The sequence below is a fragment of the Cucumis sativus genome, chromosome 4, assembly GCF_000004075.3.
Source record: "Cucumis sativus cultivar 9930 chromosome 4, Cucumber_9930_V3, whole genome shotgun sequence".
NCBI classification, from domain to species: domain Eukaryota; kingdom Viridiplantae; phylum Streptophyta; class Magnoliopsida; order Cucurbitales; family Cucurbitaceae; genus Cucumis; species Cucumis sativus.
In genome coordinates, this window is record NC_026658.2 from 3,733,266 (window position 1) to 3,758,498 (window position 25,233).

The 25,233-nt window shown below is 33.1% G+C and overlaps 5 protein-coding genes across 9 annotated transcripts; 3 read left to right on the top strand and 2 right to left on the bottom strand.

Moving 5' to 3' along the window:
- Nucleotides 1-1,056: 1,056 nt before the first annotated feature.
- Nucleotides 1,057-1,923, bottom strand: LOC101206305 (late embryogenesis abundant protein D-29). The gene is made up of 2 exons (XM_004146457.3): nucleotides 1,562-1,923; nucleotides 1,057-1,357 (listed from the first exon to the last, which is right to left on the bottom strand). The coding sequence occupies exons 1-2, from the start codon at nucleotides 1,804-1,806 to the stop codon at nucleotides 1,291-1,293; spliced, it is 312 nt and encodes a 103-aa protein (XP_004146505.1). The 5' UTR covers nucleotides 1,807-1,923; the 3' UTR covers nucleotides 1,057-1,290.
- Nucleotides 1,924-5,030: 3,107 nt separating this feature from the next.
- PGIP2 (polygalacturonase inhibitor-like) lies at nucleotides 5,031-6,038 on the top strand. Its single transcript, NM_001280686.1, has one exon. The coding sequence runs from the start codon at nucleotides 5,031-5,033 to the stop codon at nucleotides 6,036-6,038; it is 1,008 nt and encodes a 335-aa protein (NP_001267615.1).
- A 3,430-nt stretch (nucleotides 6,039-9,468) lies between these two features.
- Nucleotides 9,469-14,449, top strand: LOC101205359 (U-box domain-containing protein 5). 5 transcript variants are annotated; one of them, XM_011654859.2, is made up of 6 exons: nucleotides 9,469-9,580; nucleotides 10,795-10,869; nucleotides 11,068-11,253; nucleotides 11,843-11,950; nucleotides 12,125-13,248; nucleotides 13,354-14,449. In XM_011654859.2, the coding sequence occupies exons 2-6, from the start codon at nucleotides 10,813-10,815 to the stop codon at nucleotides 14,093-14,095; spliced, it is 2,217 nt and encodes a 738-aa protein (XP_011653161.1). In that variant the 5' UTR covers nucleotides 9,469-9,580; nucleotides 10,795-10,812; the 3' UTR covers nucleotides 14,096-14,449. The 5 variants fall into 5 exon arrangements, with proteins under 5 accessions (XP_011653161.1, XP_011653162.1, XP_004146501.2 ...); XM_011654860.2 differs by having other exon boundaries at nucleotides 11,079-11,253; XM_004146453.3 differs by lacking the exon at nucleotides 9,469-9,580 and adding an exon at nucleotides 9,629-10,337 and having other exon boundaries at nucleotides 11,079-11,253.
- A 1,453-nt stretch (nucleotides 14,450-15,902) lies between these two features.
- On the top strand, nucleotides 15,903-18,679 carry LOC101206064 (small nuclear ribonucleoprotein Sm D2). The gene is made up of 6 exons (XM_004146456.3): nucleotides 15,903-16,062; nucleotides 16,431-16,479; nucleotides 16,602-16,620; nucleotides 17,836-17,913; nucleotides 18,012-18,116; nucleotides 18,204-18,679. Exons 2-6 carry the CDS (start codon nucleotides 16,475-16,477, stop codon nucleotides 18,318-18,320), a joined length of 324 nt encoding a protein of 107 aa, XP_004146504.1. The 5' UTR covers nucleotides 15,903-16,062; nucleotides 16,431-16,474; the 3' UTR covers nucleotides 18,321-18,679.
- A 1,448-nt stretch (nucleotides 18,680-20,127) lies between these two features.
- Nucleotides 20,128-23,344, bottom strand: LOC101205595 (tubby-like F-box protein 5). The gene is made up of 5 exons (XM_004146454.3): nucleotides 22,875-23,344; nucleotides 21,999-22,413; nucleotides 21,810-21,897; nucleotides 21,221-21,350; nucleotides 20,128-21,144 (listed from the first exon to the last, which is right to left on the bottom strand). Exons 2-5 carry the CDS (start codon nucleotides 22,353-22,355, stop codon nucleotides 20,475-20,477), a joined length of 1,245 nt encoding a protein of 414 aa, XP_004146502.1. The 5' UTR covers nucleotides 22,356-22,413; nucleotides 22,875-23,344; the 3' UTR covers nucleotides 20,128-20,474.
- Nucleotides 23,345-25,233: the final 1,889 nt, after the last annotated feature.

The window sequence follows — 25,233 nt, forward strand, 5'->3', positions numbered from 1 at the left end:
TCATCATTTTATTGTGTATTTTACACTTCAATTGGAAGTTTGATGGTGTAGTAGAGTTTCGTCATACTTTAAAATATTTTTTTAGCAAATTTGCCCCACTTTTTAAGGGGAAAAAATATCAAAAAAGACTAAAAGAAATAGATCAAAATATTTGGCAAGAGAACCATACGATTTAAGTGAAAATGAGTGAAAGTGAAGTAGTCAAAATATGGAAGAAGTCGATATCCCTGTAGACTCCCACCTTAGGAAAACCCGGGTTTGTAATCATTTACACGTCAACTATATATTGACTCTCAACTGTATCAATGTTTGATTAACAAAATTGTGAACAATGATTTCTACTCAATTTCCCTAAATTAGTTTATGCACAATTTTTTTTTTCTTTTTGGTTATTCACTGTTGCATTTTTTTTAATTAATTTATTTGAGTATTTCTTGCCCTGTATTTATTTGAATTATATTCATAAAATATATGTAACAACAAATTACAAAAAAGAAATATAAAAAAATTTCTAATTGAAGTTAGATTCAGATTCAGATTTACATAAATAACACTGATTTTCTTAGAAATACCTTACGAAAAAGTGATGACGTATATATAATATACTAGTCCTTTGAACTTTGAATTTAATTTTAAATTTTTTTCTAGTCCTTGAATTTGAATTTGAATTTTTTATTTTTTCAAATAAAATGTTAGAATCTTGTCCTTGGCAATAATTTTAAAAAAGTTTATAATTAATTAAGTTTAACCGTTTATAACTATCAATTTAATTAAATATTAAACTAAGAAGCATAATGAGATTTTACTAAGGAAATATTACTCTTCTTGCTTTCACATCTGAAAAACTCTACCAAATAATGGGTTTGAATTGTTCCTATAAAGCCGTAGTAATATTATATGAAAAAGACGTTTGGCAATTTTTTTAAAGTTAGAAATTAGAAAAAGGAAATAGGAAGAAAAAACAAAGAAAAATTAGTGATATATGTGTTTTTGGAGCCTTTTTTTTTTTGTTTTTTGTTTTTTGTTTTCTTCAAGTCAACCATGGAAAATCAAATAAAAAAAATGTTACTAAACTAATTTAGAAGTACTTCACCCAATTTGAGAGAAAATGTCCAAAGATTAGACTATAACAGGCAAAACAATTCTGGCCATTAAAAAATGTATATTACCAACCCAATTTCTTCCAAAATAAGTAGAATTATTTTTCAAATATTATATATAATTTTTCAAACATTTTGATTTAGAGATAATGATAAAACAATAATGCGTAATTTACCTGAAGCAGCTGTGTTAATTTTTATCTGCTGCGTTAGGAGCTGTCTCTTTCTCTTTCGATTCTTCGCTCAATCCCAATCCCCTGTTTCAAATTTAACCCATTCATATTCAAAGCCAACAAAACTAATGATCTTAATTTTTCTGATTTTGTAATGTAATATAATCTAAAAAACGATGTTTGGGTGGATCATTTTGAGGCAGAGATAACTAATATTACTAAATTCATTTAGTTCTATTAGAATGTAATTAGATTAGAAAGAGAAAGAGAAAGAAAAAGAGGTGTTACGCGGAAATCTTGTCGTAAGCCCAGTTGGACCAGGAGGAAGCCTTGTCCTTAGCATCGGTGTATACTTCAGAAGCCTTAGATTTGACAGCTTCGGCTTTTTCATCAAGCTTTGCATCTTCCGCCATTTGCTTCACATTGTCCTTCATATCTTGTACTGCTTCTTCAAACCCACTGCATTTATCCGCCACCAACACCAGCCATACCACCGCCACCGCCACCAACAACGTCATTGTTTTCCTCCCCATTATTTCTAATTTTCTTCCTTCTTTTTTCTCCGATCCAACTAAAATACAAACTATATATAAAAATTAAAAAAGAAATGGGAATGGAGATTGGGGCAGTGAAATTATGAGTTTATAAGTTTAGGTATTTGAATGTGGGGTTGGGAGGTTTTTGGGAGAGAAGCCGGCGAGGGGAGACGGTTACGTGGCTTGTTTTGTATCAGACGTGGCGGTTATTTACCTCAGTCGTATCTTCGAGGGTTGCGTTGAATAGGACACGTATCCACTTTTCTCCAAGTTTGGTAATTTTAGTTCTTGGTAGTCCGATTTCCACCAAATCAGGTTTACCCATTCCTCATTCAGTCTTTTCTTTTTGCAAATTTATATGCATTACGGTTATTTAGGAGATTAGCAATTACAAAACTCATTGAATATGTGTTTGACAATAACCCATATATTTGTTATAAAGGAAAAAAGAAAACCACATTCTATTATCCAAATCGAGTAAATTTTGGATATATATATATCCATCTACACCCTACAAAAGTGATTATATAGAAATTTAAAAAGAAAACCATACGATATATGCATTACGAATGCGGCCAAGAATTCATCCCCTAAAATTTAAACACTTGGATCACGTTGCCTAGTAATTACAAGTCCCTTCATCTTCAAGGACATCCAACTAAAATTTGGATGACAATGATATATAGGGATTATTTTAAAAAGTAATAAATTTTATAAAATATTTATAACCTACACCAAATTATATCACTTATAATTATTGATATATTATAATAATATAATCTAAAATTTTGCAATATTTAAATTTGTTTTATTATTTTTTAAAATATCTCTAATTTAAAATTATTATAATTAATTATTAAAATTAATTATTTTTACAAGAAACATTTTTAAAAATAAAATATTTAAAAAACTATAGCAAACTTTTGAATTATATCATTAATAGTCTTTTATCATGGTAGCATATCAATCACTATCAGTGACAGAATTTGTCATATGTTATAAATATTTTATAAAATCTATTTTTTTTTTAAAAAATCACCTTTTTTACCGTCACACAAAATATAATTTTTAATAAACATTCACATAATTGAAAGTGACGATTTAATTAAAGTGGATGTTATAAGTGAAGATTTTGAAATTTAAGAATAAAAACAAAAACTCAAACTTCAAACACAAAATTATAGCATATTGAAATTTACAACTAAAAACACTAAAAACTTGATTAAGTTTTTGGAGCATATTCGTATTAATTAAATTAAAATTTTTAATTAATATGAATATTTTATTAATAAATTAATTTAATCAAGTTTTTGTTTTTATTCTTACATTTCAAAATCTTCACTTACAACATCCACTTTAGTTAAATTGTAACTGAATGTTTATTAAAAAATATATTTTTTGTGATGGTAAAAATAATTGATCGAACATTTTCGAAAATAGTAAAATAAATTAAAATATTTACAAACTATAAATTTTTTTGAATTTTATCACGATATCATATCGGTGACTATTCGTGATAGAATTTGCTATAATTGTAAATATTTTTGTAAAATCTACTATTTTTTTAAAAATAATCATAATTAATTTTAATAATTTACTTTTAAATTAGAAATAATTTTAAAATTATAAAATAAATTAAAATATTACAAGCTATAGCAAAATTTTAGATTCTATCATTATAGCATATGAATTAATGAGTTTGAGTTATAGAATTTGTTATAGATTATAAATATTTTTTGTAAAATTTGTTATTTTTTGAAAATTCTCATTATATTTAGTTAATGGAAGTTTAATTATAAAAGGTATCTAATAAAATAAGTGTTGAAAGATGTCAAAAAAAGTTATTGAATTTATAAAGAAGAAACAAGTAAAGAAGTTGGTTGAATATATAAGGATAACCCTTTTTTGTTTTGTGGGAATGGGTAGAAGAAAGTTCTTGTAAAAATGATTTTGGCAAACCGTGTTTACACATAGAAATCACTATTAATAAGTCAACATTCTAGTCAACAAAACTTTAGAATAAACAAACTTTTGTCCCACAAATTTAACTTAGAGATTAAAATAATAAAGCAACGTTTTTCTTAATTATATATATATAAGACTAAGCAAAAACAATGATTTTAATTAGTAAAGTATACCACCCTTTAGAGGTTCATTTCTATCTTGCACTATTTTAAATGGCATTGCCATTATTAATACATAGTACCCAATATATAGTAGTTAGGTGCAATGCATGACTCAGCTTCTTTTTAATAAAGATATTAATAAGCCACATGTTATTAGGATTCTGTTGTTTCAAGTTGATATGATTAGTCTCACATGTCATTCTTTTTAATTATTAACAACCATACTATTTAACCACATACTATAAGGTTGTGATTTATTTCAAGTTGGCATTGATAAGTGTCACAATGCATAGATTATATTAAATGATTTATTTGCTAAATTTAAATTGTTTTCAAATATCTCACCAAACTCATTGTTTTCTATATGGAAATATAATACAACATTTGTTGTAAAATCTAAACTATTATTTGACACCGTAATTGAAAATTCTAGTGGAGTGAGTGAACAGATAGAGAAGAAATAAATTTGTTCAATTTTTCTTTTTTATTTTCAACACCAAAATATTGAAGGTTTTAGCGATGAATTTATTTATACAATATTGACATATTTAGTCTAGATATTCACAGCCTACATATGTTACTCAAATTTCAATAACCTTCCATTGAATTACATGTTGTAATTTCTTGATATCCTTTTTCTTTCTACCAATTTCACTTTTTAAAAACCTAATGATATAAGCAGTTACACAAATATGATAAAATGACCAATAGAAAAGTATTTTATATATTACCTTTAATTTGTTTATAAAAATGGTTATACAATCAATTAAGTCTTATCCCTAACCATGTTATCTAATGGAGTTGCTTCTTAATTTCATCAATGGTAGTGCTGAGATCATGAATGATGATACATCTCTCCAAACTATTAAAAATATAGAAACCCAAATCCAAATCCATCGTCTCGATTGTTTGACTTTGAAGTCTATACCTTCACTGCATATCTTCATGAGCTAATAATTGAACTATTTGTCTTCCATTCATAGAAAGACTATTAAGCACATTCACACACAAAACCCCTTCCCCACATTCACCTTCATAAACCCAAACCAAATATAATCTCTCCACAATTACTCACTCAAATTCAAATCCAAATCCATGGCTTCAAATCTCAAGAAACTTTCATGCCTCCCTTTCTTCTTCCTCATCTTCTTCTTCTTCGTTACCATTTCCTCTGCGGAGCTTTGCAATCCAAATGACAAAAAAGTCCTTCTAAAAATCAAAAAAGCCTTCAACAATCCCTACATTCTCACCTCTTGGGACCCGCAAACAGACTGCTGCCATTGGTACTGTGTCAAATGCAATCGAACTACCCATCGAATCATCTCTCTCACCATCTTCGCCGACGACCGTCTCACCGGCCAAATCCCACCCGAAGTCGGCGACCTTCCATTCCTACAAACCCTTATGCTCCACAAGCTCCCAAATCTCACCGGCCCCATCCAACCCACCATAGCCAAACTACGTAACCTCGTATTCCTCGACCTCAGCTGGAACGGTCTCTCCGGCGAAATCCCAGATTCCTTGAGCACTCTAAAAAATCTCTTCATTCTTACTCTCTCATTCAACAAACTCACCGGAGAAATCCCTAGTTCCCTCTCTGAACTCCCTAACTTGGGCGGTCTCCGGTTGGATCGGAATCAATTAACAGGACAAATCCCTGAATCCTTCGGCTATTTCAGCGGAGAACAAGCCCCGGATTTGATTCTTTCACACAATCAACTTTCTGGCAAAATCCCTTCTTCTTTGTCGAGATTGAATTCCACTTCCATCGATTTGTCCCGTAACAAACTTGAAGGCGATGCGTCCATGTTCTTCGGCGCCAACAAGATGATCCAGATTCTTGATTTGTCGAGGAATTTGTTGGAGTTTAATTTGTCGGAGGTAGTGTTTCCTCAGAGTTTGACTTCGTTGGATCTTAATCATAATAAGGTGTATGGGGGTTTGCCGCCGGTGATGACGGAACTGAAATTGCAATATTTGAACGTTAGTTATAATCGACTTTGTGGTCCGATCCCGGTGGGTGGGGATATGCAGAGTTTTGATTTGTATTCTTATTTCCATAATAAGTGTTTGTGTGGAGCACCGCTTGGTGATTGCAAATGATGATGGAGATTTTGGATAATTACAAGGACTTTTCTGCAATTTCCTAATTTTATGATCTTTGCCTATTTGACTTCTATTTTGTTTCTTTTTGTTTGATCAAATATTGAATTTGAGTGTTGTTAAAAAATATGAGTAATGTTGTTTGACTACTAAAAATTCTTAACTTTATTATATTTTAGTTTAAAGTCATGAATTCGTCATCTCTTCTTAAAAACGATGTATAAAACTATTAAAAATTGAAACAGATAAAATTAGGAGAGAATGTGGTAGGTCAAAAAACTGAAACGATCGATGAAAACCAACCAATGAAGCTTAAATTGTGAAGTTGGTCTATCGGTAGGTAGGAGGAACTGACATAGTCGATTTCGATTTTATTATAAGAAAAACCAACTTGTGGTCGGAAGAGCAAGACTGGACCGATCAAATTCTTTTTTTTTCTTTCCTTTTTTTTAATGTTCATTCAAATATATATAAAAGTAATTTTTTATTTTTATGTCAAGGTGAATTTGCATTTAATCTTATTAATTTTTATTTACTTTTTTCTAAAAAATTAAATTTATTAGTGTTGTTAAATTTATTCGATATGTTTAAAAAATCTGATCGACTAGGTATTATTTATTTATTTATTACCAAAATTTAATGAAAATAATTTTATTTTGATAGTATATCTATGGTCTAATTTTTATATTTTTATTAATAAAAAAAAAAGTGGGAGAGAAAAAGAAAGAGAGTATAAATGAAAGGAAAGTAAAAGAAAATGTAAGCATTAACTTACTTTATGGCACATATAATCAAAAAGCTTTTCTTTTTTTAATCAAATTAAACATATTCTTTTTCTTTTTCTTTTTTTTTCTATTTTACATTTTCTTTTTTTTCTCACACTCACCTTAGTTTCGTGTTAATTGACATATTTATGATCTCGATTCTCTCCTTATTGGGTATTTAGCTAACAATTGTAACATACATGTGTCAGTTGAACTAAACACAATAATTAATTTAATTTTGATAAAATCACTTATTTCAATCTAATTATATTTATAACACTTAACTTTTAAAAAAGTAATATTGTATTATTTATGAATAAACAATAATAGTTTTAAAAAATAGTCGAGAGTTAAAGAATATTAATGATGAACATTGTGTTTTTCGAGTCCATTAACGAGGGTTCGAATTTTGTGCTTCATGGGAAATAAATTTTTCTTTTGGATATTAGATATTATTTTTCGGCCTTGTCCATTCTCTTATCATAAATCCAAAATAATAATAAAAAATTCTTGACCCATATCATTTTTCTTGATGGATCTTACCCATTATCTTTTTTTGGTATTTGTTCATCAAGAAACCCTAAACCCATCAAGAAGTCCAAAACAAATATATTAATTTTTTTCGATGAAGACCATTGCAAATCAAGAAAATTCATCATTTGACAGCCCTCGTTCATCAAGAAAATCTAATTAGCTTAATAAACATTGTATCATTTTTCTTGATGGTCCTTTGCCATTACCATCAATAAATCAAAATTTGTGTGCATCAAGAAAAACCAAATTTATAGTAGTGAGGCTTGGTCCTAACCAATGAAAAACACCCCATTTGGCTTTTGCATCGGCTTCGGTAGTTTCCCTTAACCAACTACTGCCTATGAGTCGCCAGCTTGTTCTTTACCAGGCACGCAAGCACGTAGTCAGAGTTCTAGTCTCCTCCCACTGCTGGAAAGCTTACAGATTTTCAACTTCTATTTCACTACTTGATGGGCGTTCTTTTCACCCTTCCCTTGTGAAATCTACTTCACTCTTGGCACCTAGGAGTATTTAGCCTCAGAAGGTGTTCTCATCCATGGTTTTAGAGGTGAAATTGGATTGGGTTGGGAGACATTCTCAACCCAATCCATATTTTCGGGTAATTTGAGTTAACAACTTAAACAACCTGAATTTAGTTTCTAACCCAACCCAACCTAACAAAACCAGTAAAACATGGGTTGAGTTGTCCGGCTGTATAGTTTTTTTTTTTTTTTTTTCATTTCTAGTTTCCAATGGTTATAAAAGTTCAAAATTGTTACGTTTAAATTTCAAACATACATAATTCAAAATTTCATACAATAAATTCAAAGTTTATAACCATTTTATTATTTTATTAAATAATATATGTTTTATATTAATTCGGGTTGAGTTGGGTTGAACCGAATTTTTCAACCCTCCAACGTGAGACCCAACCCAATTCGAAAAAATAAAATTTTTTTAACCCAATCCAACCCAACTTTTATAATATGAGTTGGATAGTCCGAGTTATTCAGATTCAACCCATATTCTTACACCACTACATGGTTTATATATACTATAAATATAAATATTTGTAAGAAGATTTTGAGGTTTTTGAAGCAATAAGTAGAATTGTAAATTTCAAGAAGTGAAGTATGGCAAGTGGTAAACTCATGACCCTAGTGTTATGAGTAAAAAAATACTTCAAATTGACACATTTTAGTAACGTGGCTCACTAACTTCTTAAGCCAAACAAGAAGTAAAGTTCCTCCTCCTCTCCTTGAACAATCTTCCAATCTTAGTCAAACCTCCTCCTCGCAAAACAAGAAATACAAATTTCTTTAACATTTAAATGTTATAGAGTCAAACTGTCTAATAAAATTGGTCGAGATATTCAAAACTTAACTTAAAATCTAATTATAAAACAGACTCTAAAAATTACAATGTATTTGTATCAATTTTAAAAGAAATGTAAAACTTTGCTCGTGAATGTGGGATAAAACCTCCCAAGGAAAAAGTGCATGTTAAGTACTCTTAAGCTAACCTCCAACCTGAAAGGGAAGGATATCAAATATCAAATATCAACTAATTGTTATAAAGTTGGTCTCATCCAACAACCTTTTCTAACTTTTTAAATAATGAATAGTTTGTTTTGAAATAGATAAAAAAATATATGAAAATTTTGGTAATTAGAAAAGAAAAAAAAAGATAAAGAAGAGATTAATCAATTAATCTACAATGTGACAAATATTTTTAAATAATTTATATGAAGTGTGGGAGGGGGAAACTTTGGTGGCCTTATTCTAATTCCTAATTTCGTCCAATTGAATGGGTTTTGTGGAGACTAGAGGGGATCCATGAGAATTTTTTTGTTTCGTATACTTTTTAATAAGACGAAAGTATAGTGGGATATACTTTTTTATTGTGTATTTATTTATTTTAATTTCCTTTTTCTATTGCATTTATTTTGTTTTAATTAGTAGGGTATGGTATACTTTTAATTAGATGGAATAATTATATTTACTTTTAGTAATTTGACTATATTATTCGGTCACGCATGGAGCCGCCTAAAGTTTTTTGTAATGTCACATCAAAATTTAAGAGCAATAATCTCCTGTATCATGACCCGCCACAGCCTTTTCCGTGATATTAATTTGGAGCCGTTGATTTTGATGAACTCGATTGAGGGTTATCCACAGCGAATATCAATTCTTCCAGATGAACCAACCCATGACGATTTATGGAAGACCCAGCAAGAAATGGAAACCGGGTTGACGATTTCCCTTAGTAAGAATTTTCTAATACTTGAGCTGAGCCTCATCTTTTTGAATAGTAGCTCAATTTGAACTTTCTTCTGAAATTAACTGCAATCATTTGGCTCTTTCATTTCTCTCTGTTCTTTTTATGATGGTTTGTCCATTTTCATGGCGGTTTCCTGATATTTAAAGACCGCTGTGTGTCAAATTAATGGTCTCCTGTTCATATTTTTAATTATGGGGTTTGCTTTTTAATTTGGTTTCCCACGTAATTATCTTTATTTGTACCGAAAAATCCCTTTTTCGCTTTTGCTCCGTGGTGTCAAAGTGCGCACTCACCTTACTGCGAAACTCCCTTGGTGGCGCGTTACTCCTACTTCAAGGGTTTTTTAATGCTCTGCTTTAAAAGGGTTGAAGAAGAAGATATATTGGGTCTACTAGTTTGCTTGTGTGCAATTTTTTTATGAAACATTTGCGAAATCTGGTTTGGAATTGAGGGAGAGATAATTTGGGGTCATGGAAGTTCTTCCAATTTGGGTCTTTTTCACCCCCTTTTTCTCTTGAAGCTGGAAGGAAGCAAAAAAGCTTGGAATTTGTTTGATATTGAGTGATTTTGAAGAAATTCTTGGGTTCTGAGGACTGATTTTGCTCCTTTTTGGAAGATATTTGGTTTCTGTTAATTTTCCATAAGTTCTTCTGGTGGAGTTTTGAAGATTTTTCTCTAGTTGCCTTCTCAGTTAAATCTTCAAGTGATTTTTCCATTTGGGTTCTGATTTCTGTATCTCAGAGTAAACTTCTCTCTCTCTCTCTCTTAAAAAATCTGTACATGTTGAAGTTAGTTCATTATTTGTTTGCCATCTTTTCTTGAAACTTGTCATGTACCACTGAGGACTTGAACCACAACTTTTGTTTTTGCTAATTTTGTTGTTTTGTGTCGTTATTTAAGTCGATGATGATGGTTAATTACATGGTCTAAAATAGCCTCCTTAAGCTGGGTAGTTTGTGTGTTTCCTGTCTTGAGTTGAATGTTTCAAAGTTCTTCCTTCTGTGGCCCTGGCTGAAAATTATGCATTGATTCAGTAAATTGAAGCAAATAAAAATATTCAAGAAGTTTCTGATAAACTATTTGTTTAACAGTTTTCTAAGCCAAGTCAGATTGGCCATCTTTAGAAATTCTATGTTTGAATCTATGTCATCAATTGGTTGGTAACGCTTATTACTAACTAAGATTTTAATTTTTCTCAGAGTTGGTGACTCTTGTGAATGGGAACTGATACTACTGAAAATGTGGAGGCAGTTTCAAATGCCCATTCCTTCAAGGTATATCGATATCTATTATGTCCTTTCCTTCTAGAACATGTGGCTTGTGTATACAAATGTAATGAAGTAGAAAATTTTAGATTTTGGATTATTTTCTACAAGTTATGTTTCTTATATTATAAATGAATATTACTTTTTGAAAGTTTTAGAATTGGGATCATATATCAAATTGTCTCAGTGTCATCCATGTTAATTTAGGTTCATTGTAGAATGTGCACTGAGTTAATGAAATTGGTTGACCGGGTCTCGGAGATATTACCAGAAATTGAAGCAGCTCGGCCTGGAAGTCCGGAAGGAAGACAGGCATTATGCAATTTAAACGAAGGAAAGATGAAAGCTGAGCTACTTCTTCAGTATTGTCGAGACTCTAGTAAACTTTATCTGGTGAGCATATCTGCTTTATAAAAATGGTCTACGTTTTTAGTTTCACAACGATTGGATGGTTTCTATTAAATGACCAAAACTAGTAATTTTTCAAGTTAGAATTTACTTAAATTTAAATCAAAATTCTAGATGTAGTTTTGGTGCAGTGCATACATATACTTTTTTCAATTTCCTTTGGTGGTCCTAATACCTTTGATGGTTGATTCTGGTCTTTAAAGTTTTATGCACTTTTCCTTTTTTCCTTTTACATGTGAAACCTCAATTTTAGCTCTCCAACTTGAATAAAATTCCAAGATTAACTCCTTTGTTGAAAACGTCATTTCTAACTTTTATTTAAATTTAGATTATACAAGCGTTCACTTCCCTGACTCAGGTTTCAGGAATACTTATTTGTTGTCAATCTAGCTTTATGAAACATTCTCCTGAAGGATCTAAGGGATTATTGCCAAAAGTGGTGTCACCTTGATAGAACCGTAGGGCATACCATGCACTAAAATAATACTTGTTGAAGTTTGTGTTCATTTTTTTTTTATCACCGAAGATATGCAAACCCTTCGTTCAGTTCATGATGCTTGTATATTTCTTTCAGGCATTGACAGGAGATAGGATTGTCTCTAGATGTCACAGAGTGAGGACTTTGTTGGAGCATAATTTGCGTAAAATTAAATACATGGTTTCCGTGGCGTTGGCTCGAAAGGTTTCACTTTCGCCATTTTTTTCTTCTTTTTTTTTAAATATCCCCTATTTTGATATCTCGGTGCAAGAATGTGCTCGTTGATGTTGTCAACTTGTATCATTAACCATATTTATCCATAATCCATGCATATTCGTGCGTTTAGTAGTAGGATGACAATGAAATCATTGTTTGCAGATCTCTCAAATAGCAGATGATCTTAGGGTTGCCAAATTTATCCTCGACTCATCTGAAGAAGAGGCTTGGAAGGATATGCGACAATTGCTGAAGCTTGGTGCTTTGCCTCCAGATGAACTGGAAAAATCTGAAATCAAGGCTCTTAAAACTGCTGCTTTGAGGCTTAATATTTTGTCATCCAAGGAATTGCTGTATGAGAGACGATCAATCAGGAAATTATTAGATGATGTTGGTCGTGACGATCCCCCGAAAAAGAAGATTTTGACATACCTCCTATATCTTTTGAAGAAGCATGGGGAGTTGATACTGCAAGAAATCAGAGAAACCCAAGCCGATAGGTCTAGTAGTAATGAATATGGGGAAATTAAAGCTAATGCGCGACACAGAAATTATGCTTCTCAAGCTGATATAATACTCAATCGGGCCATCCCCCCTGAGGAATTTAAGTGCCCCATATCAATGAGATTGATGTATGATCCTGTTGTGATTGCATCTGGAGTGACATATGAGAAGGTGTGGATAGAAAAGTGGTTTCTGGAGGGTCATGATACATGCCCGCAAACCAAAATGAAATTAGCCGATTGTTCAGTGACTCCTAATGTTGATTTGAAGAATTTAATTAATAAATGGTGCATAAAGTTTGGAGTCACTATTCCCGACCCAAGTGTGGAACCAGAGTGCCCTGAGGTTTGGGAGAATTCCATTGCTAGCTTTGGAAGTTCAATGAACGATATACATTTACCCATCGACTTCAGCAATATATCACTTGGAGGTCTTGATAATAGTTACTACCCAGATTTATTGAGGCTCAATGGTGGCAATGAATTGGCTATCAAGTCTGGGCAGAGTAAAGAGGATGATCAGCAAAGGTTTCAATCTGGTTCAAATGCTGAGGAAATAGACTTGGAGTTTCCATCTACCATGAGTGAGCTTTCATGGGAATCAAAATGCAAGGTTATGAAAGATATGAAAGTTTCCATGAACAAAAATGGAGTTGGTCTGACCTTATCTGAAACTGTCTTGGATCAACTTGCCTTATTTTTGAAGGATGCATGTAATCAGCGGGATTCTGAAGCTCAGAAAAATGGATGTGAGCTATTTCTTTCACTTGTGAGAAGAAGCAGGTAAATTTTTTGCAATATTTCGGCATCTTGATATTTGCTTTTAGATCCTCTTTGAATCTTACATCTTTTACAGAGTAGTGCTTGATCGGTTTGACCTTATTGCAGATCCAATAGACTGAGTGTTCCTGAGAAGGTTTTGAAATCGTTGGCTAGTTTACTGAATTCAGAAGTGACTTATGAAGTTCTTGCCATTTTAGAAGCAATATCTGGCCACCGTAAATGCAGCTCTAGTTTTGTCACATCGGGTGCCCTTACTTCATTGGCTAAGTACCTCGACTCAGAGATTGAAGACTTGCAAGAATTTGCCATTAAAACTTTATACAATTTGTCCATGAACAGCGACATCTGCTCTGACATTGTATCATTGGGGTGCATCCCGAAACTAGTTCCTTTGCTAAATTACGGGAATTTCTCAGGCAAATGTATATTTATACTGAAAAATTTGTGCCACACGGAAGAGGCAAGAATTTCTATTGTGGGAACTAATGGCTGCATTAGCTCCATTGCACAACGTCTGGGGATGGGCAGTCTTGAAGACCAGGAGCATGCAGTTACTATCCTTCTTTCCTTATGCTCTCAACGAGTTGAATATTGTGAGTTAGTAATGGAGGAAGGTGTGATCCCTCCTCTTTGCACTATCTCTATGAAGGGAAGTGAGAAAGGAAAAGCAGGTGCCACCGAATTACTCCGACTTCTACGAGATGTACAGGATAATGAGCCTCAAGATTCTTGTGTTTCTGAACCGTCATCCTCTTACGAGCCCCCGTGCAATTCTGAGCAAAGAACGCCAAGCAAAAAGTCGGGATTTCTTGGAATCTTCTCAAAGCGCACTCCCCGGAAAAAGTAGTAACCGTTGTCTCATCTTAAGTAGTGTCTATAATCAATCAAGTATGTAAATATGCTATCTTTAGAGAAGACTTCAGATATTGGTTTCAAGGTTGGTCTTAGCTTATTCATTTGGCAGTGTATTGGAATTTACTGATAAAGTCCCATGGATTTGGACTAAGAGTGTTGTATTGTATATAACTTTATATAACAAACTTGGACACCGGGAAGAAGTATGTTGGGTTTTGAGGGGTCTGTCAAAACTTCGTAAATTACTAATATGCATTGTACTTCGGAGATTTGTGGCCCGGATAATGAAAACCAACTGTCTTATTACATATTCATATTGTATTGAACGATGAACAATTACTCCTTACGATTTTGGATCTTCACTTGTTTTATTGTTCAATGTTATGTGACCTTAAGAGAAGGTTGATTTTCTGTTATCTTCAAAATTGTACATTGGCACAATTAGAGTTTGGTCATTCAGAAAAAAAATATTTGAGTTTGATGGTAGGATAATTCCATGGCTTAGTTAAGGTCACCTGGTAACCCTCCCTTGTGAATACATGATTTTGGCCCCTTTCTTAATATAGATATTTTGAGAAAACAACCCCTTTTCATCCTTGAATTTTTAAGAATTTTTACTAGTTTTTAGTGTTTCAAATTGGCTAATTTTAGTCTTGAATTTTTAAGAATAGGTTTAGAATATCTCTCCATTCACACAAAGTAAATTAAAATAAGAAAATTGGTTTGGTGTATAAGGATGCCTAACCTATTTGAGTCTCTACAAAAAAGAAAAAAAAGTTTAGATATATGTTAAATAAAGAATTAAATTTTTTTAATCTATTAGGGTTTAATCCAAAATAGAACGTCAAATTATCCGCTAGAATTATATTTTAATCCACGGATGTATGAGATATAATGTTGAATATTTATTCGAATCAAATTTCAATATCTTTTTTTCTTTAATTTTAGTTCTCGTACTTGCTCTATTTCACTTTTAATCAAATCAAATTTAGTTTCTTGCCAATCATTGCACATTAATGGAATCCTTGGTATGTTATTGTAATATAGAGGTAAAATATAGGGTAAAAAGTGTGATTGTCCTAAAAAAACGAAATGTAGAGAAATGATCTGGAGAAGAAGACAAAGAGAAGAAATTCTAAAGAAAATGTTTATAAAACCTTTTTTTTACATGTTAAAATCTTGTATTTTGCAACACAAGCTTAGCTTAACTGTGATTTTCTAGTTGAATTAGAGATGTTTATTTAACCTGCGGGACTAGAGCCCTGCAAGGACTCTTTCCGAATGAGGTGAGGAATCCTCGAAATACAAAGGAAACATAAGAGAGGGAGTGAGAATTATTTTTTCTCCGTTAATATTTCGGGCTCGAGGATGAGAAATACATTCCCGACCTCAACCCGTCCAAAAGAAAAAAAAATACTTTTATATATATATAAAGTAGAGATTATTTCTTGGTGGAGAACCCTATTCCCATAGAATAACTAAGAAATCTCGCACCAATTTTTTAGGGATGGGGAATGGGATAGGGGGCGGTGAGCTCTGTTCTTGCTCGGTGAACATCTTTAGGTTCAATTCCTTAGCTTTAGTCGTACTTAATAATATATTTATATATAAAAAAAACCTTATTTTTACAAAATAACCAAATACATCAATTTTTTATTTTTTAAAAAATATATATTTGATTAATATTATTACTAAAAGAAAATGAATAGAGTGAGGGTCATCTCATAAAAGTTGTAATTTAATTGGTATGTTTCAACCCAAAACGCAAGAAAACCTCGCGTTTAGGGTTTTTTCATCCTTTTTTTTTCTTTTTTGAAAAAGAGCAATATGAACCTTAGTTTTTCCACGCGCGAGCCATTTCTCCTGCTCATCTTCTCCTTCGATCTTCTTCTTTATTCTTCGCCACTTCGCCGCCCTCCTCTCCCTTTCCTTCACCTTCACTCTTCTTCTCTCCCGCCGGTAAGTGTTCTCTCTCTTTCTCTCTCCATCTCACTCTCCGTTTCGTTTTACAGCTACTCTTTCTTTCTCTCTTCGTTTAGTTTCACTGTTTCCTCCTACTGAATTTTTTATGCAGTTTCCCCCATTACTTTGTTCTTAAGATATTGCATCTGACTTATATGTTATTTTCTAAGATATTGCATCTCTTCTCTCGCTGTGAATTTTTCTTGAATAGTTTAACCTAGACTTTGGTCTCTCTGGAGCATGATGTTCTTTAGAGTTTAGGGTAACCTTAGGAACATACTGTTTATGAAATTATGCTGGTGCGGTTTTATTTACTGTCATTCTTTCTATGTGCTTATGGTCGTATGTTTGTCATGTAATTGCAGCCTCACTCCAAGGACATTGCCCAGGATCTACTTCCACTTACAACATGAGGTATTGTGTTTTTCGGTATTTGTATACTTTGTTTGTTCGCACATCTTGGTCTTTTTTGTTCTTTTACTAAATTCTTTACATACTAATGGGTTTCGTGTCCTCTTTTTTGTCTTCAATTGCAGCCGACCGATGGAGGAAGATGTAAGTTCCTTCAGTCTGTTATGCTTTCAATTTTAGTACTTTCATCCAATATATGTTGCCTTTGCCTAATTGGTCTAGCCTCTATATTAGCACAAGTGTTAAAGAATCATGACTTGCTCTCGAGTCATTACCAACGCTTTTCATTGTATAATCTCTGCGGCTTCTTTTTCTTTTCGTCTACACAACTCTTTTAAGTTGGAAGAAAATGTTGTCCTTCGTATCGAAAAATCATGATATTTTTTTCCACAACTGTTCGACTAGTCCACATGAAGCAACTATTAGACTCTTTCAATTGAAGTTATTAATTTTTGGGTAAGGTTTTGTCATGTTTTTTTAATTAGTCTATTTATTTTTTAAACCTTTAGTTAAAAAGGTCGGCTTCATGTCAAATTTAAATATAACCAAATTCTACTGGTTGAATGATATTTTTATATATTGAGAGTTGATGCTCATAAACCATTTGACAAGTTCAACTGGCCTTTGTGTTTGGACCAGGAAGGCCAGATATTTTTTATGTCTTCAAAAAGAAATTTTCTTATTTTCTATCATTCACCTGGCTACCGTGAATGATGTTTCTTGAACCTCTAGTAGAGCAATACCAGTTCTATGTTGGGAATTCGTTGGTAGTTGGTCTTTTAAAAGGGTTTAATTATTAGCATTGTAATTTCTTTCTCAATAAAAATCTATTTGTTTCTGTTAAATGTGAAATTTTTGCTATCTTTCAGGTGCTATGATTAGCAAGAAATGATATGATTTCTTGAGACTAGTTTTGTACCTTTTTAAGTGAAACTGATGATCTTTTGATTCAGTTCTGTTTTCTCTTTCAACTTTGTTTCTATAGTTGGTTAATGTATTTTTTTCCCTATCCATTTGATGGTTGTTTACCAACTTCTTACACTTTTGCATTCTACTTATGAAAAAATGTTTAGTTTTTAATTAAAAAAAAATGAACTGTGACTTTTCCATGAAACTCATTTCAATAAGTAAATTACCATAAAGGTTTCATTTTTTCTTTCTTTCTAGTGTTAGCTTAATGTTCTCTCTCTAGAGTTTTTTTTTTTCTTGGTTTAATCTCTCGAGTCACCCTTCCTTAGTTTGTTCCTGTCATACTGCAAAATCCTTGGACTTGTGTTCTATTTTTTTTTTTGACTTCCAACTCTACTGAAGTGTTTCTACAAACACAATTACGAATTACTTGCTTTGAACTCTCTGCAGACTAGCAAGAATGAGGAAGAGGAGTTCAATACTGGTCCACTTTCCGTGCTCATGATGAGTGTTAAAAATAACACTCAGGTATGCATTTGTTTGTGTGTTTAACAGTTCCACTTGTAAATCAAGGCATAACTGTTCAAGTGAAAATGATGTTTATATGTTTTGGACCTTCTTGACAGGTTCTCATAAATTGCCGCAATAATAAGAAGCTTTTGGGACGTGTAAGGGCCTTTGACCGGCATTGTAATATGGTTCTGGAAAACGTTAGAGAGATGTGGACTGAGGTTTGTCTTATTGATGTGTGCTTACTATTTACTCTTTTTCTTGCTTAGACTCAAGTCATGGATCTTATGTTGTATTACTATGACCAGGTACCTAAAACTGGGAAGGGCAAGAAAAAGGCTCAGCCTGTTAACAAGGACAGATTTATCAGCAAGATGTTCCTGAGAGGAGACTCGGTCATTATTGTTCTTAGGAATCCCAAGTAAGAAGAGTTGATCATCTCATCATATGTTCGGTTTGGATTCTCAAGTCAACTCCATTTGTCTACCAATCTTTTTTGCTTGTCATCAAACTTTCATTTGATAGCCTGACGGTCTGCTAAGCTTGGGGCTATCTATATCAGTTTGTAGTTCGTTTTGATTTTTCATTCCCGCAAACCATTTACCAAATATTGTAACTCTAGAAAGTGTATTTGTTTAGGTATGGGAGATTATTAGTAGAAATGCCATATGTTTTTAACGTGTGTATTGAATAGAGTTTATCTTTGCAACTGTTGAGACGTTATCTGTTTTGATCACAAGTGGATATTATCATTCGTAATTACGAGGATCTTTTGGGCATGGTAGATGATGTGCTGTTTCTCTAGTCTTGTTCCTTGTTGCATATGTTCATGTGATACCAAGGAATCAAATTTTCATCGGGATGTCAGTGTTTGTTTGTTGTGTTCATAAATCTTAGGGTTCAGCAATCATCAGTTGCTTTTGCATTTGTGCACACTCAATTACTCTTCAACTTATGGTAATCGACATATGTTAGCTGTATTTCCTTCTTTTAGGACCTTTTCATATTTTTTTTATACGAGAAATTTCTCGTCTTCCCGTAGATTAGAAGGAAGGATATTTTCATGGTGAATTCACATCAACAACTCTTTGCAATGACTTGTGTAGAAGTGTCTAACAGTTGGTTTTTACTAATGGTGATGGTCTGGTTAGTTATATGTACAAATTTCACCTCACAAGTTAATAGTGAGTGTGAGCTTTAGTCTAAAAGTTTGTGTTGTTTCATTGACGTATGAGTATGGTTAACCCCTCTTTTGTGAAACCTTTAGATCAAATAGAGGATTTCCATAAAAGGATGTGAGAGTTGGGATATCACTACAAATTTGAAATGTTAGGTTTGTTAGATTTTCTTTGCTTTGTTAAATTTAATGGTGTTTAGGAAATGCTGTTAGATCTGGCACTATGTCTTTAAAAGTTAGATGAAATTCTAGATATTCGATGCTTGAGATAGAGAAAAGAATTTTGAGTTCAAATTATTGTAAGACCACAACTTTATTAGTTTGAGTTTCTTTTAATACAATCCCAAAATTGAAGTATAAATTAATATTTTTCATAAAATGAAATATGTACTGTTTATTTTTATTATTGTTTGGTTACACGAATTTATTCGAATCTTCTAAATATTTAATTTGTATAAGACTATTTTATTCCGGGGCTTATTGATTTCACATGTTGGTGTTAACTAATTTAATTCCATCAACTTTAGTATTTGTATATAAGACTATTTTCTTTCTCTCACTTCAACTAAACAAGCTTTCATCCAAACATAAAAACTTTTAATTCCAATATATTGACTTTATACTTCAACATCTTAAACTCATTTGTTGTTAAAATGTCTTAAATTAAATTTATTATTATCTCGTATTCATATGTAACTATTTATAAATATTTATGATTGTGATTCCAAGATTGAGAGAAGTGCATTTCCAAGATTGAGAGAAGTGCATTATGTAAACTATCTATTTTATTCACTCGAATAAAATTATGAATGTACCTAACACATCGTTAGTAATCATACGTACATATCTTTTATTTGTCAATTTTGTAACTTTCCTCGTTCAAATGTTTTACTTGTCAATTTTGTAACTTTTCCTCATTCAAATGTGAGTGAATAAAATTAACTCATCAGAAGCTTGAATTTTTCACCACCAAAGGTTCAACCACCTTTAACAACTCCACAATGACTAGAATTCGAACCCACACGACTTTGACTACTGATTCGAGGCAGAAGACAAGGACAAAGGGGGAATCCACCATACAATAGTGTTAAACCATTTCCAATCAGAATGTCTCATCGTACGAGGAAGTAAACACGAAGAAATCTACATAGATAATACAACGCGGATTGACATTTATAATAATGTATGCGCATTAGAGCCAAGGAGATGATACAAAATATAAGTCAAGAGCCAAGGAGATAATACAAAATACAAGTCAAACCTCAGGATTAATAACTCTCAGTGACAATATCAATCGCATAGCCGCCTTCTCAGCTGTCAATAATGCTGCTTGTGCAGTTCTTCCCAACAATTTCAAGCATTTTCGAACCTTCTGATGATGACCGCTATTCATGAAAGGATGTCATTCGCAGGCTGGCTTCGTGTCGAAGCTGCTCAAGCAGATTGCAAAGGCTTGGAATGCAGAAAGGGGGTAATGATAATCCATGGTGAAAATGTCTTTTCCGATTTTTCCAAACTGGAGAATTACCTTCTCTTGCTCTTCTACTGAAACATTGTGAGATTGATCAACAGCTGCAACAAGTTGAAAGTTCTTAACGGATGCAACAGTCACTCGTCCTCTGAAATTTAGGCACCAGCACTGCAGCTGCTCGTGCCATCTCGGTGCCTTGTTTTTAAGTACCAAGGATTCATCCGAGGCCCGAACTGCTGGTTCAGATTGGATCTTTGAGCCAAAGTCCTTGGTTGTTGAATCCTTTCTCATAGAATCGGACATGGAAGAAAGGTGGTCATCAAGAGAGTATGTGAATGATGTAGGTGTTGGGGCAGTGCCTCCCTCCTGAATTGAAGAGACTGGAATCGTTTGCATGATGCACTGCATTCTCCGAGGACCTCTAGTACGAAGAACATTAAGTTCATATGATATTGTACCTACGCTGTAGTTACATGCAGGAACCCTAGGAGAGACTTGCTTAGAGCGAAATCTGCGGCTTGACCGGCTATTTTGTCGAGCTGCAGGGTCACAAGGAGGCTGGCTGTCATAAATCGAGAACTTCGTACCCAGGAAATTAGACCTGACAAATGTTTGTAAAGTAAGTTAGCATGAGAAAAATACAAAGACAAAAAAAATGAAAGTCTATTAACACTCACCTTAATTTACCAACATAGGTACTACTAGCTCGAGAAAAGTCATCAGCTGCTAAGGATATGATGAAGTCAGTACCAGCTGCTCTCCTGACCCTCTTAGCTGCTAACAACAATTTATCCTTTTCATCCTCCGCTGTCAATTCAATTTGTGTCATGAGTCAAAAGAAAATATTCATATTCCATAACTTTCCAAAAGTATATTTGCGTCAAGGCATGAATAAGTGGTCTATCAAGTCAGACTTTTGTTCTAGAAACTAATGACTATAAAGTACGAAGGGACATGGTCAAAAAAATGTCATCCAAAAGAATCCAATCTAATTGAGCATTTTCATCCATCAATAGCTGTTCATCTTAAAAGAGGAAATTCCCAAGTGAAATAAAGAAAAAAGAAATGCTAGTTAGGCTCAATAACAGACAAAAACAGTAGAATTGTTAATGGCAAAAAATGGATTCCCAGAAGCATGACGATAGCAAATTGCCATCTTTACATATAACCTTGGTTATTTAAAAACTGCTGGATAAGTTATTCCGTTCTTTTTTCCTTCAAATTCATCAACGACAATATATTGAACTGTGAACAGAAATGACTTACAAGGAACCAAACCAAAGTAAAGGAGGTAGGTTGAAGTTGCTCTATCTCTTCTGATGAAGCACTGAAATGGAGACTCCCGAGGGCCAGGCTTTAATTGTAAACAGAAAATCAAAACATGAATATGAATATGAACATGAAAATGAAAGGATTTCACCAAAAAGAGGGGGGGAGAAGGATAAACCACAATACCTGCTTTAATGAGATTGGAAATGTGAGCCTTCCACATTGCTCAGGAGTTCTGATAATCTCCTTTGTAATGGTTCTCCAAGACCTACAAACTGAAGCACAAAAAACAACTACAGCTCGTGCAGGCCACGAGGTTTCACTCTCTTCCACTCTTCGGATGATGTCTAAAAGTAATTCGGGGGGAAGATTTGCCCATCGACCTTGCTGAATTAACTCCAATGGAGAAGGTTCTTGATCCGGTGCAATGTGTGACATCGTCCGGTTTCGCCAATGCCTACTCCCTTCTTCTCCTCGCTTAGAAATGCTCCCAATTCCATCTTTCATCTCTCGCAGCTCTCTAACAAAGCTTTTAAGCGACATCTTTCTCCAGCATAAGCAAGCACGCTTTCTGTCAAAATCAAGCCTCCCACCGACCACCCTAATTAAATCAAACATACAAAGGGAGAAAGTTGAACGACAAAGGAAACTAAAGTGGAAAAAGAAACTTAAAAATGTATGTTCTCACGAACAAAGATTACAGCTATTAAATTAAACTAGTGCAGCCATTCATACCACTTAATTAAAGAACTTAACTTTCAACACGAACGCTAGCTCCAATTGAAAGGGTTTTATGATTCCATAGATATGATACAGCTATTTCATCATAAATTTACTCAGAGCACACGATAAAAACAAGGGCAGATTACAATTTCCTCTTTACAACCTCAAAAGTAAAACTTGCTTTACTCATATTTTCGAGGCTAGGTCAAAATTTCCCATCAGGGATCCGGGGAGAACCGTATGGATTCAGTGATCTCACACACAGATTCTCATTGATTCCATAAATAAAAACCTCACAATTACTCAAATGCCGCTAAAAACCTCGAAGAAGAAACCAACCTGTTCAAAGATCAGGCAGATCGAGAACAGAAAACAGCTGAAACCCAGAACTTCCTGTCCACAATGCGTTCTTAAAAGAGATGGAGGAGGTGGTTGGGAAGAAGAAATCCCTCCAGATCAGAAGAAGAACATGGATCGAGACGGAGAAACAGGGGGAGACATGAAATCTTAAACCAAGTATCACCAATTGGACTACATGGAAACCCCAGATCCCGTGGTGGTCGCCGTTGGAAAACCGTGAAGAATCAGCATGGTGAAGTGAAAAAAAATGGAGCGGAGAAGAGGAAGAAGAAGAGGGTGAGGGAGGAACAGCGAAGCAAAGGAGTGCTTGGCCACCACCAGAGGCTGAGAGCTTCAATCACAAGACATGGCCCAGCCTTCTCGACCTTAAACGGATCCAGCCAATTTCTTCTTCAATTCTTTCTTCTTTTTTTTTTCTTCTCATTTTTATTTCTTAATTTCTATTTCTATCTTTATCGGACTTTTCAATATCCATTACTATATTATATCATTGTTATTTATTATTATTTGTTGTTGCATTTTTCTCTTTGATTATAGTTATAGCTCTAAGAATCAAAATATTTATTTTAAATTACAAAAACTCAAAAAAATACAAAATACAAAATACAAAATACAGTAAACATTTAAATTTTGTACATGAATAGAATTTTATCCGTATTATCCGTATTTGTTCCAACTTTTGATAATACGTCAGTTTAATTTTGAAAAATATCTAATACATCTTCTTAACTTTACATTTTATAGTTCAATAAATTCCTAAATTTTTGAACATGCATGCATGATAATCGAACAACTTTGTAAAATTTACTAACTTCTTAAACATTTCTTCTATGTCTATCACATTAATTATCAATTGATTAAGTGGATGTTTTGTCATATTTGAAAACTTAAAAATTTATTACAAACCTAATAAAAACTAAATTTCTATTTTTATTTTAGTTTTAAAAAATTAAATCTATAAATACTCAAATCAATATCACTTTATAATCTACTTTTCCACAATAAATACTAAAACTTAAATAGTTAGAGAGGTGTAAAATTGGAATGAAGTAAGATGGGTTGTAATATTAATTTAAAGGTAGAATTTTGGTTTAGATGATGAGAAAATGGGTGTAATTATTAGTGAATGGCAAGGAAGAAGCGAATCTAGTGGGTGCCTCTGCCTCATCGCTCAGAGTTCACAAAAAAGGCAGACTTTAATGGCACGTGTGAGTGTGCGAATCAACACGTAGTTTATTTATTTATTTAACTATTTAACTATAATCCATAATTTAATATACACAGCTGGCATCCATTCTATCCACATCGGCGAGATTTGAACGTCAAATCAGAACCGTTGAATTATTGTTCGACTATTTTTTTTAACGTGGAGATTGCACTCCACAGCTCCCATCTGATCCCATCACTCATCACTCACCACTCACCTATATCACACCATAAATTAAAGCCCAAAATTAAAATTTAATTCTATATGTTTCCATTCCTCTCTCGTCGTCGTTCACCCCACCATGTACTAGGTTCTGTAGTATCTGCAGGATGATGCTTCGCTGCCGGACATCACCTTCCTCTGGTGGCGCCTATCTGGAAGTGGGTTTTTACCTTTTTCAACTTAAAGAGCATCGCGACGGGGAGGGGTTGGATGATTCTCAATTTCTCCGTGATGAAAATTGTCCTGAATGTCGACTGCGGGTTTGGCCAATTTCACGGCTGATGTTTAATTTATACCCAAAACCTTGACTTTGGAATTGGGTGGGATTAGGGGACTTGCAGAAGATGGGGAAAGCGACATCAATGACGACGGAGAGGAGATTAGCCATTTCCACGGATTGGAAAATGGAAAGTGATGATTCTGAAATTTATGGAGACAATCAGAAGTTATTGGTGGCGTTGATTTTGTAGGAGAGATTCACCGGTGAGGAGACAAACAAGAAAAGAGAAAAAAATCCACCCAATAAGTAAAATTATTTTTAAAAAATCATGTGCTGACTCTGTTCAGATGTGTAGATATTGATTTAATAGTCTTAAATCTATTACCGATAAAAGTTTATCAGATTTTGACACCAATTTTAATTACCCTTAAACGTGTTATAACAAAAATTTACTCAATAATCCTTTTGTTGGTTAATTAACTATTGAATTAACTAAACAACCCATTAGAAATGTTTTTGATACATTCAAGATGAAAACGTTCATTTTAAAATTTCAGTGAACAAAACAAACTATAAGTTCAAACTTTGAAGGTTAAAAATGTATTTTATCCTTCTTTTACACTTTTTATTTAATTTAGAATACGACATCCAAGTTATATTCAAGTTTTGTCTATAGAATCATTGGATCA

What these genes read in the sequence shown, in the direction of transcription:
- PGIP2 (NM_001280686.1), top strand. Translation starts at nt 5,031, where the DNA reads ATGGCTTCAAATCTCAAGAAACTTTCATGCCTCCCTTTCTTCTTCCTC.
- LOC101206305 (XM_004146457.3), bottom strand. Translation starts at nt 1,806, where the DNA reads ATGGGGAGGAAAACAATGACGTTGTTGGTGGCGGTGGCGGTGGTATGG. An exon ending in GCTTACGACAAGATTTCCGC is followed by an intron (nt 1,358 to 1,561) that starts GTAACACCTCTT and finishes AATTTGAAACAG; the next exon opens with GGGATTGGGATTGAGCGAAG.
- LOC101206064 (XM_004146456.3), top strand. An exon ending in GTGTTAAAAATAACACTCAG is followed by an intron (nt 17,914 to 18,011) that starts GTATGCATTTGT and finishes CCTTCTTGACAG; the next exon opens with GTTCTCATAAATTGCCGCAA. An exon ending in TTAGAGAGATGTGGACTGAG is followed by an intron (nt 18,117 to 18,203) that starts GTTTGTCTTATT and finishes TACTATGACCAG; the next exon opens with GTACCTAAAACTGGGAAGGG.
- LOC101205595 (XM_004146454.3), bottom strand. Translation starts at nt 22,355, where the DNA reads ATGTCGCTTAAAAGCTTTGTTAGAGAGCTGCGAGAGATGAAAGATGGA. An exon ending in TTCCAATCTCATTAAAGCAG is followed by an intron (nt 21,898 to 21,998) that starts GTATTGTGGTTT and finishes TTACAATTAAAG; the next exon opens with CCTGGCCCTCGGGAGTCTCC. An exon ending in TTACTTTGGTTTGGTTCCTT is followed by an intron (nt 21,351 to 21,809) that starts GTAAGTCATTTC and finishes TTGAATTGACAG; the next exon opens with CGGAGGATGAAAAGGATAAA.
- LOC101205359 (XM_011654859.2), top strand. Translation starts at nt 10,813, where the DNA reads ATGGGAACTGATACTACTGAAAATGTGGAGGCAGTTTCAAATGCCCAT. An exon ending in ACTCTAGTAAACTTTATCTG is followed by an intron (nt 11,254 to 11,842) that starts GTGAGCATATCT and finishes TATTTCTTTCAG; the next exon opens with GCATTGACAGGAGATAGGAT. An exon ending in TCACTTGTGAGAAGAAGCAG is followed by an intron (nt 13,249 to 13,353) that starts GTAAATTTTTTG and finishes ACCTTATTGCAG; the next exon opens with ATCCAATAGACTGAGTGTTC.